The sequence below is a fragment of the Lontra canadensis genome, unplaced genomic scaffold, assembly GCF_010015895.1.
Source record: "Lontra canadensis isolate GAN:19392208 unplaced genomic scaffold, GSC_riverotter_1.0 scaffold112, whole genome shotgun sequence".
In the NCBI taxonomy this organism is placed as follows: Eukaryota; Metazoa; Chordata; class Mammalia; order Carnivora; family Mustelidae; genus Lontra; species Lontra canadensis.
This window is the reverse complement of record NW_022631106.1, coordinates 376,416-394,524: the sequence shown is the minus strand read 5'-3', so window position 1 is coordinate 394,524 and position 18,109 is coordinate 376,416. Positions and strand designations below refer to the sequence as shown.

The window sequence follows — 18,109 nt, the reverse complement described above, 5'->3', positions numbered from 1 at the left end:
CATAGCACAGAGAGGATTCCAGGAACACGGGGTAGGAGACAGAGAGACGGTACCCTGAGACCGTACACCTGCCTGGTGCTGGAACCTGACTCAGATGAGAACCAGAAGAAAGGGGGCCATGACTCTCAGTGTGGGCTCTCCTTAAAGTGTGAGCCGCCAGCCAGAGAAATGACTGCTTTCCTCCATTCTTGAACACTGGCCAATTAGCTGTTAATTAGTGTGTGTATAAATTCCAGCAGGAAGGCCGAAAATTCCATCTCCACTCCAGCAATCAGCTTCCTCCTCCAAAACCGGGCCTTGCCAGTCTCCCAAATAAACCCCTGTATTGCACAAAACGTGGTCTCTGCCCGGGCTTCAGAACAGCCAGGGGCAAAGAGGTGGAGGGAGACACACTCACAGCTCCCCCCCCACCAACTAGCTGCAGACACATTGCCTTCTACCCTCTTCTGTGGCAGCCTAATGCAGAGCAACATGGGAAACAGAGATCCCAGCATTCTCATTAACCCATCAACTGAGAGCTATGAAGGATTTGGGGGCCTTTTAGGGTCAAGGAGTTAGGAATGCTTCCAACACAGACTTTTAAGAAGTACACACCTAGGGGAGGGAGCAACCACTTGCTCGGGATTCCTAGGGACAGGGGTACAAAGGCTCTGAGAAATGAAAAAGAATGGCATCGGGGACGGAATGGCAACCACTTCCACTGGGCTGGAAGGCTCTGGAGCATCAGAGACTAGAAGAACAAGTATTTAGTGAACGCCTACTATAACCAGGCTGTTGTTCTAGGCCCCCCAGGTAAGCACTCTGGTGTGGAGTTCTCAATCACAGAACAGGGATCTTAAGTAAAAACATAAGTTTTGCAAAGAGAACCTGCTAATGGCTGTTCCAGAGGGAAGGCATGATTCCCAGGACAGGCTGGGTGGTCAGGGAGAGCCTCACATGAGCAGGCAGGGCTTGACAGAGGCAGAATAGAATTTTTCTTCATCTCTGGCCCCAAAGTCACCTGAGGAACACTTTAAAAAAATATATAGATTCCTGTACCCCACTCCAGACCTACTGAATCAAAAACTCTAGAATGTTACCCTGGGTAACATTTTTTTTTTTTAACAAAAAAAGATATTATAATTATGGTAACCTTCAAATGCATGCAACAGTACATAGGATAGCAAACCGCCCCCCCCCACCGTATGTGCACATCACGCGGCCTCAGCAATCAGAAACTCAGGGCTGTTTTTTTTTTTTCTCACCAATATCCTTATCGATTTCCCCTCCTCCAGTATTTTGGAATCTCAGTACCCTTTAAACCAGGGACTCTGAGGCAGTCAGAACATGGGCGTGAACTGGAAACCACTCATTGATCAAGACCCAGATTGGGAGCAAGGGATTTCTAGGGACAGGGGTACAAAGCTTCTGAGAAATTAAAAAGAATGGCATCGGGGATAGAATGGCAAATAATCTGGAGCACCTAGAGGGTGGGATACATGGTTGGCGGGGACAGTGATAAGGGTCACATGATCACTGGGGGCCACCAGGGCCCTGTTGTCACAGACTGTGTCTTTGTCAGAGACACAATAAGCCACCTCCTCTGGGTAGGAAAAGCACCCCGTTCCCGGGCTGAAGTCAGCCACAGCAGCAGAGCTGGCTGAGACGCCATCCGCTGCTCACTGCCTGCTGCCCTCCGCTCCTGCGCTGTGTGCAGACCACACAGCTGTGCATGGCAGGTCCAGGGCACAAAGGAGTCGGAAGGAGGCTAAAAAGGGACGTGTGTGACCACTGTGTGATTTGAAAGAATGCTGGGCTGTTGTGCAGGGGTAAGGATGGAGAAGAGGGCAGGGAACCGAGAGGCAGTGAGGGACTCGAGTCTGTGAATGACTGTAAGCTCATCTGGGAAGGAGGCAGCAGGCCCCTGAGAGTCCTTCCTGAGAGAGAGTTTGTGGGGAGAGAGCTTGTTTGGGTTCTGGGGATAACTGGGGGCTGGATGTAGTAACGCAGGGTCGCAGGGTCGCTGGCACATAGGAGTCCTCTGAAAGCATGCATGTGCGGGAATTGCTCAGGCAGTGTATTTAGGGTAGGGGGAAGGAGGGATGAAGGCCCTGGGGAAAAGCAACATTGAGAGAATAGAGGTTGGAGGGGAGCAGCAGCCAGGCCAAGGGACACAGAGACTGAGGAGTAATGTACAGGGAGGTGGGAAGGAGTGTTGCGGGGAGGGGGGGAGGGGAAAGTGTGGCTCCTAGAAGCCAAGAGAACAAAGTGTTGACAGGTGTGATGAGAGGGAAGAAGAAAGGGGAGAGGCAGACCTGTAAGGGAGAGGTGAGTTTTGGAGTATCTGGGATGACACCTCAAAAGAGTTTGGACTTGGACTTGGACTTGGAAAGACAGGGTGACCGGTGTCATGGTGTACAGCGTGAGCTTGCTGATCAGTCACTTAGTCTTCCTCGGTCTGCCACTGATGGAGGAGGGCCTTGGACAAGCTACTTCAGGGAAGGCTCAGAATCCTTGCCAGGAAACTGGATGACTGTACCCACTGTAATAGGGACGGAATGGCGATGGTGTTGCAAATGATGGAGGTCCTTCTTCCTGTCATGGGCACCCGACGGCGCACGGCCTTGCAGTGAGCTCTTCCCACACATAACTCCCGTATTTTGAATGGGCTTATGAGCTGCTTTGGGGCAGAGATTAGGGATTTAAGCTAATTGGAGTCAACAGTCACTTGTTGACTATGTACTATGTGGAAAACAAGAAGAGCGTGTAAAATTAGATGAGTGAGGGGTTTAACCAAAAAAGTGATCCTTAAGGGAGTCTGCAACTCAGTGAAGGACCCACAGTGATGCCCAACGCTAAAACGATGGGGACAGTGGTAGGCACAGCAACGGCAGTCTCAAATCCCATTCATTCCCGAATTGCACATGGAAGCATGCGTGGTGGAGAAACTTGCTCTGGCTGGCGGGACCAAGCTTTGTGCAGGCAGGCAGTACTGATGAGGCCTCTGGGCCATACAGAGGATGGCTAGGAGGGCATAAGCACAGGCAAGGTGGGAACAGGCAGGTGGGTCTGAGAAAAGCTGAGAATGAGAACCTTGGCGGATTCAAAACAAGGTGCTGTGGGGAGTAGGGAGAGAAAGGTGCACCCGGATGTAGCAGACACAACCTAAGCGGAGCCCCAGTGAGTCACACTCCCATGTAATCTCATAATCCCTCCCTGAGGAAGGGGGAAGCTGGGACTTCCTCTAACCAGAACAACGTGGAAAAGGTGATGACTTGTCACTATGGAGATAACATGACATTACAGGCAAAGGAATTGTGAGGACATAATGAAGGTCCCTAATCATTTGAGCTAAACAAAAGGGAAACCATCCTGGGTTGGCGAAATCGAATCAGCTGATCCTGTTGAAAAGGGATCCAAGCCTTCCCTGGAGTCAGAGACTCCAAGCAGGAAAGGCTGTTCCTCTGGCTGGCCTTAAAGAAGCTAGCCACGTGCTGCAAGGAGCTGAGTCCTTCCTACTGGCATGTGAGTGTGGAAGAGGGCCCCAAACTTCACACAAGCATGCGGCCTGACCGACACCGTGATCACGGCAGCGAGACCCCAAGCCGAGGGCCAGCGCCCACTGTGCCTGAACTTGAGGACCACAGAAACGGGGGCTAATAAATGGGTGCTGCCTGAAGCCCGTAAACCTGTGGTCTTTTGTTATGCAGCAAAAGGAAGCCAACAGAGGGACGCAGGATGTGGGCAGCCATGCCAGGCCGGCTGAAAGGTCTGGATTTTATTATGCAGGCCACAGGGAGGCACTGATTACTTCTGAGCAGAGAAGACACACATTGGAGGAAACTAAGAGTCATCAGTAAAAAGGAAGCCTGGTGTGAGCGTTGGTCAGAGCCCCTCAACGAGGCTTTAGTCAGAGCACTGCTCCCAGGAGAGGGTCAGGAAGGTTCTAGTGACTAAGTTCTGGGTTGAATCCAGCCAGCTATTCTACCCAATTGAAAAAAGGTTGGGGGTGGGGGAAGGGAACAAAAACCAAGTCAAGAAATTGACAGTCATTGAGAAAACCTTAAGGCACTTTAGCGTCCTTGTTGCTAACTATAAATATTTACTCCTCCCAGAATTCCTGACCTCACAGAAGAGCCTGCGTAAATAGCCCCACTCTCTTACTGGAAAATTAGCGTGTGAGTGAGTGTGTGTGTGTGTGTGTGTGTGTGTGTTCTGTGTTTTCTTGGAAGGGGGACAGGGCAGCAGTGAGGGACTGGATGATGTGCAGGAACTTCCTGTTGGATATTGTCTAGCTCCCTTCCCTGCCCCCCGCCTCCTCCTCCTCGAATCAGAAACCCAGATACCCCTGAGCAGCTCCTCTGATTCTATCTGCTGGAGACAACTAAGCCAAACAAACTCAGGAAGTGGCAAGAGGTTGGGAAGGGGAGGAAGTTCGTGGCACAGAAGGAAAAAGTAAAGAGAATGCCCTGATGTCGAAGGAAGAGGGTGGGGAGAGAGAGAAATGAAGGTTATTCCAAGGTCGCTAGGCGCCAAGACTTTAAAATGTTGTGCTTGGGCTTTTGATCCAAACTGGCACAAACAGTGGGTCAGATCTCCTGAGGCTATTCAAATATTAACATTCACAGTGATAAACAGCCCCCAAAAAAGTCCTCTGCAAGCAAATTAGAACAAACAACTAATCTAAAGCGGGCTGCTAAGAGACCGGTTGGGCAGGGGCCAAAGTCAGTTCGAGTGTCTGGAGAATTCTTATTTTTTCGCTGTCCAGAAGGGAAGAGCTACCTGTAGATGACTCCATGTTGGTGGAGGAACATGAGGGCTGACGTGACCTCTGCAGCATAGAACCGGGAACGAGGCTCATCAAATTTTCGGGAGCGCTGAATCTGGAACATGAGGTCGCCACCATTTACATACTCCATGACGAAGAAGAGGCGGTCCTGAAAGAAGAGCAGAAAATGCCATTTAGGTGATTCCACTGCTGCTGCCCACACAGGCCAGAGAGCGTCTCCTGAGCCCAAACTCAAGGGGGAGGAAGGTGCAGCGATGGCTGAATCCTGATATCACACAATCCAGACAGAAGTCAGAAGACAGGTAATCCAGACAGCACACGGATTAGGGTAGGAGGCATGATTTTAAATCTCTTTCTCTGTTTTACTTTTATGAACATCAGCTTAGTTTAGCGGAGGAAGCCCTAAACGGACAGAAAGGAGACCTGGGTCTTTGATTTCCGTGACGACCCTCAAGTGTGTCCTTGGTCAAGTCTCTGTCCCTCTGGAGGCTCCAGTTACCTTTATATGTGTGGTAGGTTGGATAATGGCTCCCCACAGGACATCCGTGTCCTAATACCTTCACGTGAGAGTGTTACCTGAGACAGCAAAAAAGGACTTTGCAGGTGTGATTACAACAGGGATCCTGAGAAGGGAAGTTATTCTGGATCACCCAGGTGGGTCCTCAGTGCAATCACAGGTGTCCTTATAAGAGAAAGGCAGGGGGCAGATTTGAGAAGCAGGAAGAAGGCAACGTGGCCACAGAAGCAGCGACTGTGTTGTGGCCACAAGCCAATGAACATGGCGGCTACTGGAAGCTGGAAGAGGCAAGGAGGGACTTTCCCCCGAGGGCCTGCAGAGAGAGCAGGCCCTTGATTTCAGCCCAGTGACACTGGTTCCAGACTTCTGGTCTCTCGAACCATGAGAGAATAGATTCAGATTGTTTGAAGCTCCCAGTTGGCGGTAATGTGTGAAGACAGCCCTGGGAAACGACTTCATGGTCCCACGGGCTTTTGAGGCTGCGAGTGCCCCTTCTGCGGGCCGCTCTTCACTCTGGAGGATGTTCCTACTGGGATTCCCATCTTGCCATATTTCCTATGGCTTCTTTCCTCAAGGTGGCCTCCAAATGACCCAACCACACTCCTACATCATCGAGGAGGGGCCTTCTGTATCTGCACTCCACGCTAGTGTGTGAAGCAGACGGATAGAAGTTCACTTTTGCGGTTTCTTGACTACTGTTTCCTAAGCCTGTAAGGTGTGGGGCGCTGTGCTAGGCGGGAGGGAAAGAATGTCAAGCCGGCACTGTCCCTGCGGAACTTAGGAGCCAGGACTGGAGATGGGGAAATGGGCAGATGGGCACAATGAGGAAAACAAAACAGGAGCAGAGTGTCTTAAAGATGAAAGGGCAAGAAAAAGTGGGGGGAGCTCTCTAAACTGGGGTCCACGGAGGATTCTGGACAGAGCTGGGGTCTGAGATAACAAGGAGGCGGGGGAGCAGGGGTGGGAACAAATCCCAGGATTTGGGGACAGGGCGAGAATGCTGAGGGCGGGGGTTGAGTGGGTCAGCGGGGGAGGAAGGCTCATGGAGCAAAGGGAAAACAGTGATGCTGGGGAGGCCAGAGAGGTGAGCACATTCTCAACACATAGACAGAGTCCAGTGAAGCTGGCAGGAGGAGATGATCATGAGCCTGCTTTAGTCATGAAGCAGCTGTGATGGCATATTTAATTCATTGTTGACATCGCTTTGAAAGTAAGTCCACTCTTAAGAATTGTTATGAATTCAGACTACCTCCTGCCCCAGTCATCTCCAGATTCATTCAGGCTATACCAGTACTCACAAAGGGCCTACGGTCTAGGCTCTCTTCCATTTGTCTTCCTTCCCCTTCAAGGCCTGCCCCATTTTCTCCCCAGAGTATGATTCTGGACCTGAAAGTACACAGGCTGCCTTGCCCACCATTCCCTCCCTCACCCATTCCCCACGCAAATCCTCATCACAACACTCGAATGCTCAGGCCAACCCCAGCCCCATGAGACCAGAATTCCCGAGGGTGGGCCTCAGGCCTCGGGGGTGTGCAAAGCTCCCCGTGGACCTGCTGTGTGCAGCCTGGGTTCAGCACCACTCTTCCATCTCGTTCTGCCAAGGTGTTTGGTGTCTGAGAGATACATGACTCCAAGTCATTCAGATTTTCCTTCTTCTGTTTGCAAGGATCCCCCAAGAACACAGGTTCTCAAGCTTGTGCCCTGGAATCACACAAAGACTGGTGAGCACACAGATCCTGCCCCTCACCGCTGAGTTTCCGATTCGGAAGACCTAGGATGGTGAGTCTAAGAAGCGGCCTCTCCCACACATTCCCAGGTGATGTCAGACCCCTCGCTGAGAACAGCGGTGGGGGGGAGGGTCCCAGGGCGCTGGGGGCAAGACTTCCCCAGGGCAGGTGCCGCTGCCTCCCGCATAGAGCACTGCCCTGAGCTCCTGAACCACAGCACCAAGAACAAGCACTGGGACGCCCTCCCGTGGGCAGCCACCAGTTGCTTGCGGGTCGAAGCAATGATGCCGTATTTCCTCCGCAGCTTGTGGAAGAATGCAAAGCTTTTGGGAGGAGGAAACCTGTCTTCTCCACACCCTCTCTGCTCACTGGCTGCTTTTGATTCCACTGAACCTAGATACACAGCATTTAAGAAGAACAGGGTCTGTGGAGTGACAAGAGCTCCCACCGAAATCTGTCACTTGCTGGCTATGTGAGCTCAGGCACATGACCTGCTCCCTGTGTTCGGTTTGATAGAGGACCTGCCTTACAGATGTCTTATGGGCATGAGCTTAAATGTTAAAGTGCCTGGCTCACAACGGGTGCTCCCTGAAGGTGGTCTCATCCTATCATCACCGATGGCAGGAGAACTACCATCACCAAGTCTTCACTTCCTGTCCTTTTAGCACTATTTTCCCATGAGCCCTTCCTCTTTCCAAATATCACTTGGCTCCCTTGGCTTTTGGGCTGGTTTCCTCCCCATGTCTCGGGCAGGTGGTCTCGCGTCTGCTGATGCAGGCTTCTCTCCCCATCCATCAGGCGCCAGAGTCCCTGGGGCCAGCCTCTGGGGCCCTCCCCTTTCCCCGTTGTGTCCTCGCTGAGCAGTCTCCTCCACCTCACAGAGCCTAATGCACCTCGCTGGGCACATGTGACCCACGAATGTCAGCCTCCACACCAGACTTCCCCTCCAAGCTGCACACTCCTTTATCCAACCACGTTTCGGACATTTCCCTCTAGATGGTGCAAAAGCACTCAACCCAACAGGTTTGAAACTGACTCGGTAATTCTACCCCCACCCCACGCCTGCAGCAAACGGGTCCTCGTCCAGGATGCCTGCGTACAAGTCAGAGACCGGACAGTGACTGCAAGTACCTCTCTCTCCCTCATCCCTCACATGTGTTGCCAAGCCCTGCTGCTTCTCCCTTCCATGCTTTTGTACCATTCTGCACCTGCTGCATTTGTCTACCTCTTTCTGTCTCTGCCCGCTCAGCTCATAGCCACCATTCTGGTCCAAGCGGTTCTCACCTCCTGTCTAGACTCCTGCCAAGTGCTTTCTTCCTAATGCCCCACACACTGCCCACCCCCAGCAAATGACGATCACATCACAGGCAGTTATCCTGCTGAAATAAAAATCTGAGTGTAAACTATCCCCCTCCCTTCTCTCTTTCTACTGATTATTCTTTCAAGGGCTTCCTATTACTCTTGGAATAAATAGAAAACTCCTAAATATGGCTGATGGCCTCTTATGATCCACCCCACCTACCTTCTTCTGAGTCCCCTCCCTTCCAGCCATCCCTGGCTCCCTCTGTCCCAACAGCAAATTCCCTCTTACCATGAGGCCTTTCCTCATGCTCTTCCCTCTGCTTGGAATGTTTCCCAGCTCCCTTCCCCTGGTTAATCCCTCCTCATCCTGGAGATTCCAGTATAGCCCACATTTTTTTTCTTTTTCTTTTTTTTTAAGAAGCTGTCCCTAACTTCTCTGACAAAGTCAAATCTCCCTATTACATGCTGTGTTCTCCCCTGTAGCATTCAGGAGGTCTGATTTGTGTAACTGACTCGTGTCTTTCTCCCGCAGCTGTCTGTTTCATGAGGGCAGGAACTGTTAGAAGTTCTGCCCTATTAGTCTGTGAGGGAACTAGCCTGACCCCAAAAGAAAAGCTGCCATAATCCTCTTTAAAAAACAATCATCACGTGGATGGAAGGATGAAAAAAGGTTAGGGGGCTGCGTGGGAGAAAGGGAACCAGAGGGAACTCTGATTTCTGCCACCGAAAATTCTTACTGCTGAAGGAGCCAGAGACAAGTCAGCCTACTACAGACAGCCTCCTGCCTGGGGAATCTGGAGATGAGCGCCCGCTCTGGCCACTCTATCTGGATCGGCACCCTGCATTCAGTTACAACTCTGAACAGTTCTTTGGTTCCATGGGTGTCTTCACTTCCCAGTGAGATGATCCATTCCTTGAGGAACACGGTTTCTTCCCAGCAACCCCCGCCCCCACCCCCACTACCACTAGCAGGGAACTCCCTAACTAAGGAGATACTCGATAAAAATCTGCTCATCCAACATTCGCTCTTTGTGAACATCTTGCGGAAGCGGGGGGGATTCTTGTTGGGTTCATTTCTTACTGGATCTCCAGCAACCAGAGCTGAGCCTGGTGCACAGTGGGTTACCAGTGTGTCCCTGTTCAATGTGCGAGTTCTTGGACATGCACCACGCACGAAGCTGTAGTTGCTGGAAATTCAATAGTGAACCAGGGTTGGTTTCCCTGTGTTATTCCTTGGAGTTATTCTAACATTAGCTCATTTTGAACTTCCATTGAAACCTACTTTCTACTCAATATACCTCGGTGTGCACAGCCCCAAAGTAGGATCAACCCTTTTTAAACTGGGGGGGGGGGAACCAAAGTTTAAAGCCAGATCAGTTTTTCACTCCCCCTCCCTCCATTCAGGGAGTTTGGATCCCTTCTGACCTCCACACCTAACACATCTGAGAAGCATGTTTTGATGCAGAGTGAGAACCTCAAGTCATTCTGGGAACTGCTTAATTACATAAACTGAAATCAAAAGAAAGCTGGCAGATCCAGCAGCTACTCATTAATCCCCTCTTGGCATCAGCAGAAAACAAAACAAAACACAAACCCAACTTCCTGGTAAAGTAAGCAAATATGTTTTCTGAGGTAACCAAAGATTTTAAAAGCCTTATTCCACCTCCTCCTCCCTTAATCTCACCTGAATGTCTAAAAAGTTACGGTCTTGAGATAGTAAGTAAAATAATGAAATTAGGAAAGGGATTATATGTCATGGTCATTTAGGGTAAGAATAGTTAATCATGACCTACAAGCCGGAAGGGCCACACCATGTATTTGAAATTCCCACTGGGCTCTGTTTTCCCAGAGCGCTAACCTTTCCTGCCTTTGAAGGGAGCACTGTTCCCTTCATCTTTCATCTTTCAAGGTGTGATGGATAGCCAGAGGCTTCCTCTTGGCAGTACGACATGTCCTACCAATTGGATTTGTTTGGACGCACATTCTCTATCACTTGTTAGCTGTTTATATGTGCAAAGATTCTATCGCTTTTGAGTCAATTTATCATGAGTGCCCAACAAAAGATTGGACTTGGAACGGTCCACCTCTGATGTGCCAGGGATGGGATGAACATCTTCTCCAGTGCGTCATCTAAGGGAATCGTGGGTCCTCACTTCACCCTCTGTGACATCTCCTTGCTCCCCTCCACGTCCACATCATTTAATCTATCAGTTCAACAAGTCTTTCTTTGGTGCCCAGCCCTGGGGTGGGTCCCTGGGGGTTATGAAAGATGACACCAGCCATGGCTTTGGTTTCTAAGACGTAGGAATTGAACATGGGAAGCCACAAAAAAGCAATATAAAACGTTCTGAGGTTAGGGGCACCTGGGTGGCTCGGTGGGTGAAAGCCTCTGCCTTCACCTCATGTCATGATTCCAGGGTCCTGGGATCGAGCCCTGCATAGGGTTCTCTGCTCAGCCGAGAGCCTGCTTCCCCTTCTCTCTCTCTGCCTACCTCTCTGCCTAATTGTGATCTCTGTCTGTCCAATAAATAATAAAATCTTAAAAAAAACACAACATTCTGAGGTTATGTGCAAAACCCACCTCTATCGAATCAGATTGTGAAACCTGGGTCTCTGGATCATTACTTTCTGGGTCGCCAATAGAGAGTAACTGTCTGTCATCCAGGCCTTAGCACTTACAGAAGACTGTGATAGGAAACCATCATGTGAAAACCCTTTCTGTATTTTATTTTCTTTAATAGAATTGGTCCTGGTGGAATTGGCTATTGCTATATACGGATTTGGTTGACACCAATCTGAATTAGGGTCAGGAGGTGGGCGAGAGAGAAGGGAAAGTCCTGGCAAGTTACAGGACCAGCCCTCAGGGAAGAGGGAAGGGGAAGGGGCACCGCGGGGATGGGGAAGGTGGGAGTGAGGTGAAAAAACTTGGTATCTGGAAAACAGCTCATAAATTCTGGATACAGGTAGGAAGAAGACAGACTGGTGGTGGTGGGGTTGGGGGACAGGGAGGAGGTGGTTCTAAAACCACATGTAGGAAGCAAAGAACCCCAGAAACCTTCTGAGTGGCAAAATGGCATGATTAAAGCTGACCTGAAGCAAAACTATTCTGGATGCAGACTTCAAGATGGAGTAGAAGAAGGCAGCCTGAAGTTCTTCCATATCTTCCCTATTTCTACTGTCCTCAGCATGTCCTTATCTTCAAACCAACCAGAGGCAACCCACCCTCCTCTCTATTATGCCTCCTTGGTAGAAACAAAGGCAAGATTCAACCACTATGGGAAACTTAACCAAAACCATTTTATTTCCCCACAAAGAAAGCAAGCCCTCATCACAGTAAACATCCTTCCTCTTACTGGAGACTTACCTCTCAGTTAACAGAGAAGGAGAGACTCGTGTGGATAGTAACTGTGATTATGGGGATAATTTTCCTATGCAGCAACAAAAATAATTATCAGCCAAATAATGTTGTTTAAAAAAACCATTTTCACACCTCGCCAGCCCTTGCCCTCATAGGCCTTTCCCTCCTTTCACCTCCCACTGTTCAGAGGCCTCACTCCAGTGCCATGACCTTGTTGTGCTGCTACAGCAAGTTCAGATTTATCTCGGCCAAATTCCTAAAGCAATAACCAATTCCACCAACACCAATGGTAACAGGGAAAATGCAGAGTGGATTTTCATGGGGCTGTGTTTTATGATGATCTCCTAGAAGCCACAGAGGGAAGAGTCCACCCTACTTTGGGAAAGAGGGGAGATGCTCATTTTCGTGTGGGAAAGCCTTAACCTAATCAGGCCAAAACAGTAAAAATCCCGCAAGAGTGTCTGCTGGTTAGGAAAGTCTGAACATCATTCGTGTATATCTGATATTTGTTTCCAGTTGCTTAAAACTATGATTATTTGACATACACAAGATGCCCCAGGTTTAAAGGGACCTAGAGCGGTAGCAAACTGACTCACCCAATACAGCTCGAATAAACACTTCCTGCCTCCGATCAGACCTGCACTCTGCTCAGAGAACTTCGAGTTCCTGCCAACCTGCCCCACACGCTGTCATCTGTGTGAAAGCTAGGGTGAGGGGAAGAGTTCGTCTTCAGCACATCAGAGAATACTTTCCTTTTACAGGGTCCTCAGCCTCTTCTGAGAAAGAAAGCTCTTTGACATGACCTGACAGTGTGCAGGGAACAGCCCCCAAATAGGTTACGTGTCAATGATGTTGACTGCCGGACTGACCTCCTGCCCCGAACAAGGGCAGTGTCTCAAGCCAAGTGGGAGTAACAGCTTATCGTTAGTTCTCGTTTTGAAAATGACAGAATCAAGAGGGTTTTGATGGGGAACACGGCCAGTGGAAAGGACAGTGGTGCGGTGAGCCTGAGGCTCTTTCGGTCCATCACATCCTCAGAGGGTCAATGTTCATACCTCAGCGTCACTTCACAGTACCTGGCTTCCTTCCTCCTGGTTCCTCCCACCAGCTGCTTTCTCCATCAAGTGCCCTCTTGGGGTGTGGCATTGGGCTGTCATCCTCTGTCCCCGGCTGGTGACCTGGGCTCCAGGAGAGCAGCAGGCATCAGGGACCTTGACCCCACTCACTCATCTGCCTGACTTAGTGGACTGGTCACCCAACAGAGGTTTCAGGCTCTTCGCGGTGCCCGTTGCCCACCCAGAATCTGGTCAAGATGGCGACACAGGCCAAATCTGTCTTTGATGATACCAAGAGATAATCTAAATCAGATTACATCGCCTCCTCATTGGAGCCTACTGTCACCAGTAGTCAGCTGCTTGAAGCCAATGTTAAGGACCTATGGAATGTTCCTTCTAAGTGTTTTCAAGCATAGGAATAAAAGTATTCTTATCCTAATTCCATCTCCCCAACCCAGCCAAGGCCCACATCATAACCTTGTCCTTTACCAGTTTTCTTCCCCTGAGCTCAGGCTGGTCCTCCCAATCTAGTGCGTTAACTGCATCAAACTCTTTTCCCCACACATAAGCCTTCCTGTGTCTCCAATAGGTTGTAAGCGCCAACAGCTGGGGCTCAGGACATTCCCTTCTTGTGTTATCCCCCTCCTGTCTAGGCTCGGTGCATGTGCAGCTCAGTAAGAAGAACGGAGTCTCTTCATGTGCAGCTCAGATGCGAAACGGAGCCCACACAGGACTGAAACAGCCCAGGGAGCTGCTGCTCTGATTCCAGAAACTGAGCTGCCATCTTATTTCCTGTGCCCAGCAGAAAAAGAAGTACCTACAGAGGTCATACTTGAGGTCTGATTTCCAGGAGGCTCACGTACCTACTACTACTGTAAATAAAAGCCTGTGGTTCTGGGTGAGGTCAACCCTTGAGCCTGTTACTGCTGTTGCTATTGTGTTTTTGTTTCTTCGCTTCCTTAAGTCTATTCAGCTAGGAATCCTGCTCACCAATCGGAGGATTAGAATGTACCCCCATTAGTGGGCAAGGGACCAAGCCCACTCCGCAAAAAGCAATCAAGGAAACTTTCTTCCAACGTGTGTGTATAAAACGACTGGCTAGTTGACTGAATTGTTCACTTTACAACCAGCTATCAACATCGCTATAGTCCCTCTTTTCTTACCTTTCTTTTCTCCCCAAAGATTATGTAAAGTTCTTGTAACAGTTTTAAAGATAAGCAAATACCAGGTAGCTGACTCTGAGTGGAGAAGGGAAGTCATTATTTCCCTTGGATTGTGGGAAAAATACATAACTTGCTTAGCGGGAAATTCAGATTGATCACGCCAAACGTGACAAAAGAAAGTCCACCACCAGCCCCCAACACCTCCTGGCTAGGGGGTAGCATTCTGAGCCGATCCCAGGTAAAAGGATCCTAGAACATAAATTCCTGAACCAATGGTCTCCAGCCTTCCTCCATCCTGGCACTCTCATGGGCAGAGCATGCTCTCATGACAAACCATGGCTTTCCACCACAGGAGGCATGAGGCATCTCCTGGAGAGACCAGGGCTGTGCTCCTGCCCCCTGGCTGTACCCCTACCATACTTAACACCAGCTGGGCTCATCCACACCATTCTAGTCATTCCACGAAAAAGCACTTACTGTGTCGCTGATACTGGGCTATGATGTGTTCTTTGCAACTGTGAGGGCCCTACAACATCAAATCAAGGGCCTGAAGTTCCCACCTGGGGCTACATCACTGTACTTCTGTCTTTTCCTTTCTATCAATCCCACTTGGCTTTTGACTTTGAGTCCCACGGTCCTGTTGGTGGATTCACACGCGTGGCTGCCTTGAACCGAATCGGCCACTCCAGGATGGCAAGGAAGCGTGGTTGACATCTCCACGGTGCTAAATCCCCTTTCATGTCCTGACTCCTTCAATAAAGCCGAAACGAAAATGTGCTAATCTGGGAGAAACTGGCAACTTGGAAATAATACACTAACATGCGCACACAACTCAATCCTGCGGATTCTGAACACTCAGCCGCTTTGTTTTAAATCCTAAGTGGCACGGCCGGTGGCTGCGGGCAGCCCAAGGAGGATTTCCATACCACTTCACTAATACTTTCATTTGATGGCAGGTAGAGCGTGAAAGGAGGGTTTTTGATGATTACGTTCTTTGATCTCCGTACTTCTGTCCAGGTTCACTCAGAATGCCAGGCAGTGTGGTGAGATAGACTGATCGATATTTGGTGTAATAGCACAGGTTCCTCTCCAAGGAACTGTTGAAGCACGCCCGTGCTGTGGCAAGAAGGTGCTGAATCCCACCAGGTGTTGTTTCTGAAACCTAGGGGCACGGACTCCGACCAGCACCACAGAGTCTGCATGAAGCAGGCACGGGTGCTCAAGAAGCAGAACACAAACAGCCTGTGTTTAATCGGTTTCTAAACGTTTCGTTCTTAATGACCTGGAAAGGTGGCAGCACAGACCAAGCCAGGGGAGAGTTTCAGGATGAGTTGCAGCTCTCACACGGGCTGAGGGCCAACGATTTTAATTTGGATAGGATGCTGGTTTCTTTCAAACGTAGAAATCCATCACCCAAACAGATTAAAAAAAATGACTCGGGAGCTTGAGAACCTTGAATGAAATGTGGCACGACTTGACCACAGTCAAGGTCTTTCTGTCAGTACTTGGTCAGTGGGTTTGTTTTGTTGTTGTTGTTGTTGTTGTTGTTTTTTGACATTCTGGTAGCTTTCTCTGCCCGCACCCTCACTTGCATGGTGTAACGGTCCCAGCTCGGCCTCTGGACCCAGACTGCCCACGTTCAAATCGTAGCTCAGCTGCTTCCTGGCTGTGTGAACTTAGACAAACACAGGCATTAGCTTCCCCAGCTATCGAATCTAGATTTGAAAGTAGCTACTTGACAGAAAATTAAAATAGCTTATCCTTACGGCAGGTGGTTGGTCTAGGAAAAAAAAAAAAAAAACTAAGGAAAATATCCGTTCTAATTTTTCAACCACAGGCCTCCTTTCGTTCAGTGGCTGCATGAGGCTCAGTGATGGACACAGTTCCAATCAGTCCATCGTACTGTGTTTTAAACTATAAAGCCCCATATAGGTATTTGCTATTGCTGTGGATTTAAGTCACTTTTTGCAAAGCACACACGTTACAATAAAACCTCTACTTATAGAAATATACCATAGATGTGTACCACATCACTACTCAGTCAAGACCTGCCCTGAGCCTTCAGAAACCACTTCAAAGAGGAGTTCTGTGACTTCTGCTCCCACGGTTCCATGACTGGCAATCTGGAGCGGTTTCATCGCACACATGGCGACGGGCAGGTGAGTGAGAACGATAAGTGAGAACACTGAGGAGGCATACCTGTGGAAGACCGCTGCCCCGAGGCCCTGGTTTGCTGGCTCCCTAGACAACATGCCACTTCCCTACTCCAGAGCCCTCAGAGGGTCTCCACAGACTTTTGGAACAAAGTCCATACTCTCTGTTGGGGGTGCTTTTCAAACTTTAGCCCACAGAGGAATCAAAGGGACACCTTTTTAAAAAACAGATTCCTGGACCGCATACCCCTAAATTCTGAGTCTGTGGGTGCAGGTTGGGACCTGAGAGTCTGTGTTTCTAGCAGGCCCCCTCGAGCTGCAACACTGCTAGTCTAGGGATTGCGCTCTGAGGACTTCGTGGTAGACCTTCCCCGTCTGGTGGTAATCTAAATTTCAATCTATCTCGCTGCCTCCTATTGGAGCTGCTTTCTCTTCATCTCACAACCAGTCCTTGCTCTCAGTCACTCCTGAACCGTCCAGGCAACTCTGCTTCCCACACCTCCTCTCCACGTGCCAGACACTTCCTGCTCTCCTTCCCCTTGGCAACGCCTTTTCCAATGAAGACAGCAATTCGAGAACTCTTAGTCTGGTGAACTCATGGCAGTCTTTAAACCTCCCAAGGGATGATTAATCACATCCTGCGCATTATAACTTCTATCACTGGTATATTCTGTTAGTGCAGAAAGGGTTATTTAACTCAGTTTTGTTTTTCTAGCCTACTTCTTCAGTTGCACTTTTTCAGTCCACGAGAGCAGGACTTATCCCTTGCCTATAACAGTCAATCAGTAAATCATGACAGATTAATTAGACTTATCAGTCAATGCATTAATATAATTTTGGTTCTGCTCAGCTAAGATTATCTGAATTACTAGGTGGGTGAGCACCATGATTCCGGACAACCCAATTCAACCTTGCTTTATGGTCTTGGTTTGTAGAGTGGCTCCCAAGGTCTCTTTCTGAACCCTTTACTGGACCTAGAAGAGTGGGCACGCTTATATTAGATGGCTGATCACTGAGGAAGATTACCTCTCTTCACGCTGTACAGACAGCTAAAGTTCACACACGTTCATGACCCTTCTTTCAAGAATTCCACGGCGGAGATCTGCCCACCAATGATGTCAAGTGCAGGCAAACCACCAGAGTCTCTTATGAACAATGAAAACAAAAGACTTTTCAATTGCCTTCTGACTAATTCCTTACTTAGTGAAATAATCTGTGAACTGGTAAGGAAACACAGCTTCCAACCACAATATTATGTAAAAACTGTGCATTCTCTTGCAATACTGACCTACAAACAATCCAATGCCAGGAAACGCTAAATAAATGCCTGGAAAAGAGGTGTATTTCCAGATTCACATGACTTTTACTGTTGTTCTACTCTACGTCAGATTCTCGGTTTGCCCCCTCAGAGGAAAACTGACTAACTATCTTGAAGTGCACTGGCTTCATAAGGATGGGCGCTCCCACATCTCGGAGTCCTCGGCCTCTGACCAGCTAACTCTACGTTCAGTACCTTGATTTCACAAATGCCCACCCATTTTCAGCAGATATTTTCCGTGCATTTACCAAAAGACAAGGCAGTGTGCCTCCGACACACTCACTGCTCATTCTCTATCTCTGTTCTCGGAGACCTCCAAGACTCGTCTACCCTTGAAGGTGTACTTGGTATTTCATCTTGTAATGTGTGGGCCGGGCCTCGATCTGCAGAGCCACTGAACGTGCAGCGGAGATGAGCAAGACCGCAAGAGGGCACAGAGTTCGCTGCCTTCAGCTGCCAGGCACCCCCTCTCGCCTCCACCTCCCAGGTACCTCTCAGAGGCCACCTCGGGCTGGTCCTCAGGGTTCTAGACCACATGTTTCAATACCATCCTTTTCCATGAGACCGAACTGTTTGAACCAAATTATCGTGATGGACAAGGCCTTGTTATATGGTGTGCCCCATCCATTTGGCATTTGTTCCAATATGATATTGTAGCATCTTGAACAGGAATACACTGAAATTTTATCTGTAAAAAGAAATGCCTTGCTTGGCCGGTTAATGGCCAATTCAAAAGCACAAAAAACAT

General features: G+C 49.2%; 1 protein-coding gene across 2 annotated transcripts in view; it reads right to left on the bottom strand.

Moving 5' to 3' along the window:
• PRKCE (protein kinase C epsilon) overlaps positions 1–18,109 on the bottom strand; it is a 298,944-nt gene that overhangs the window by 74,754 nt on the left and 206,081 nt on the right. For both annotated transcript variants that reach the window (XM_032840308.1, XM_032840309.1), the window contains one exon: positions 4,762–4,916. In XM_032840308.1, coding sequence (XP_032696199.1) covers positions 4,762–4,916 — 155 coding nt within the window. The remainder of the gene's footprint in view (positions 1–4,761; positions 4,917–18,109) is intronic.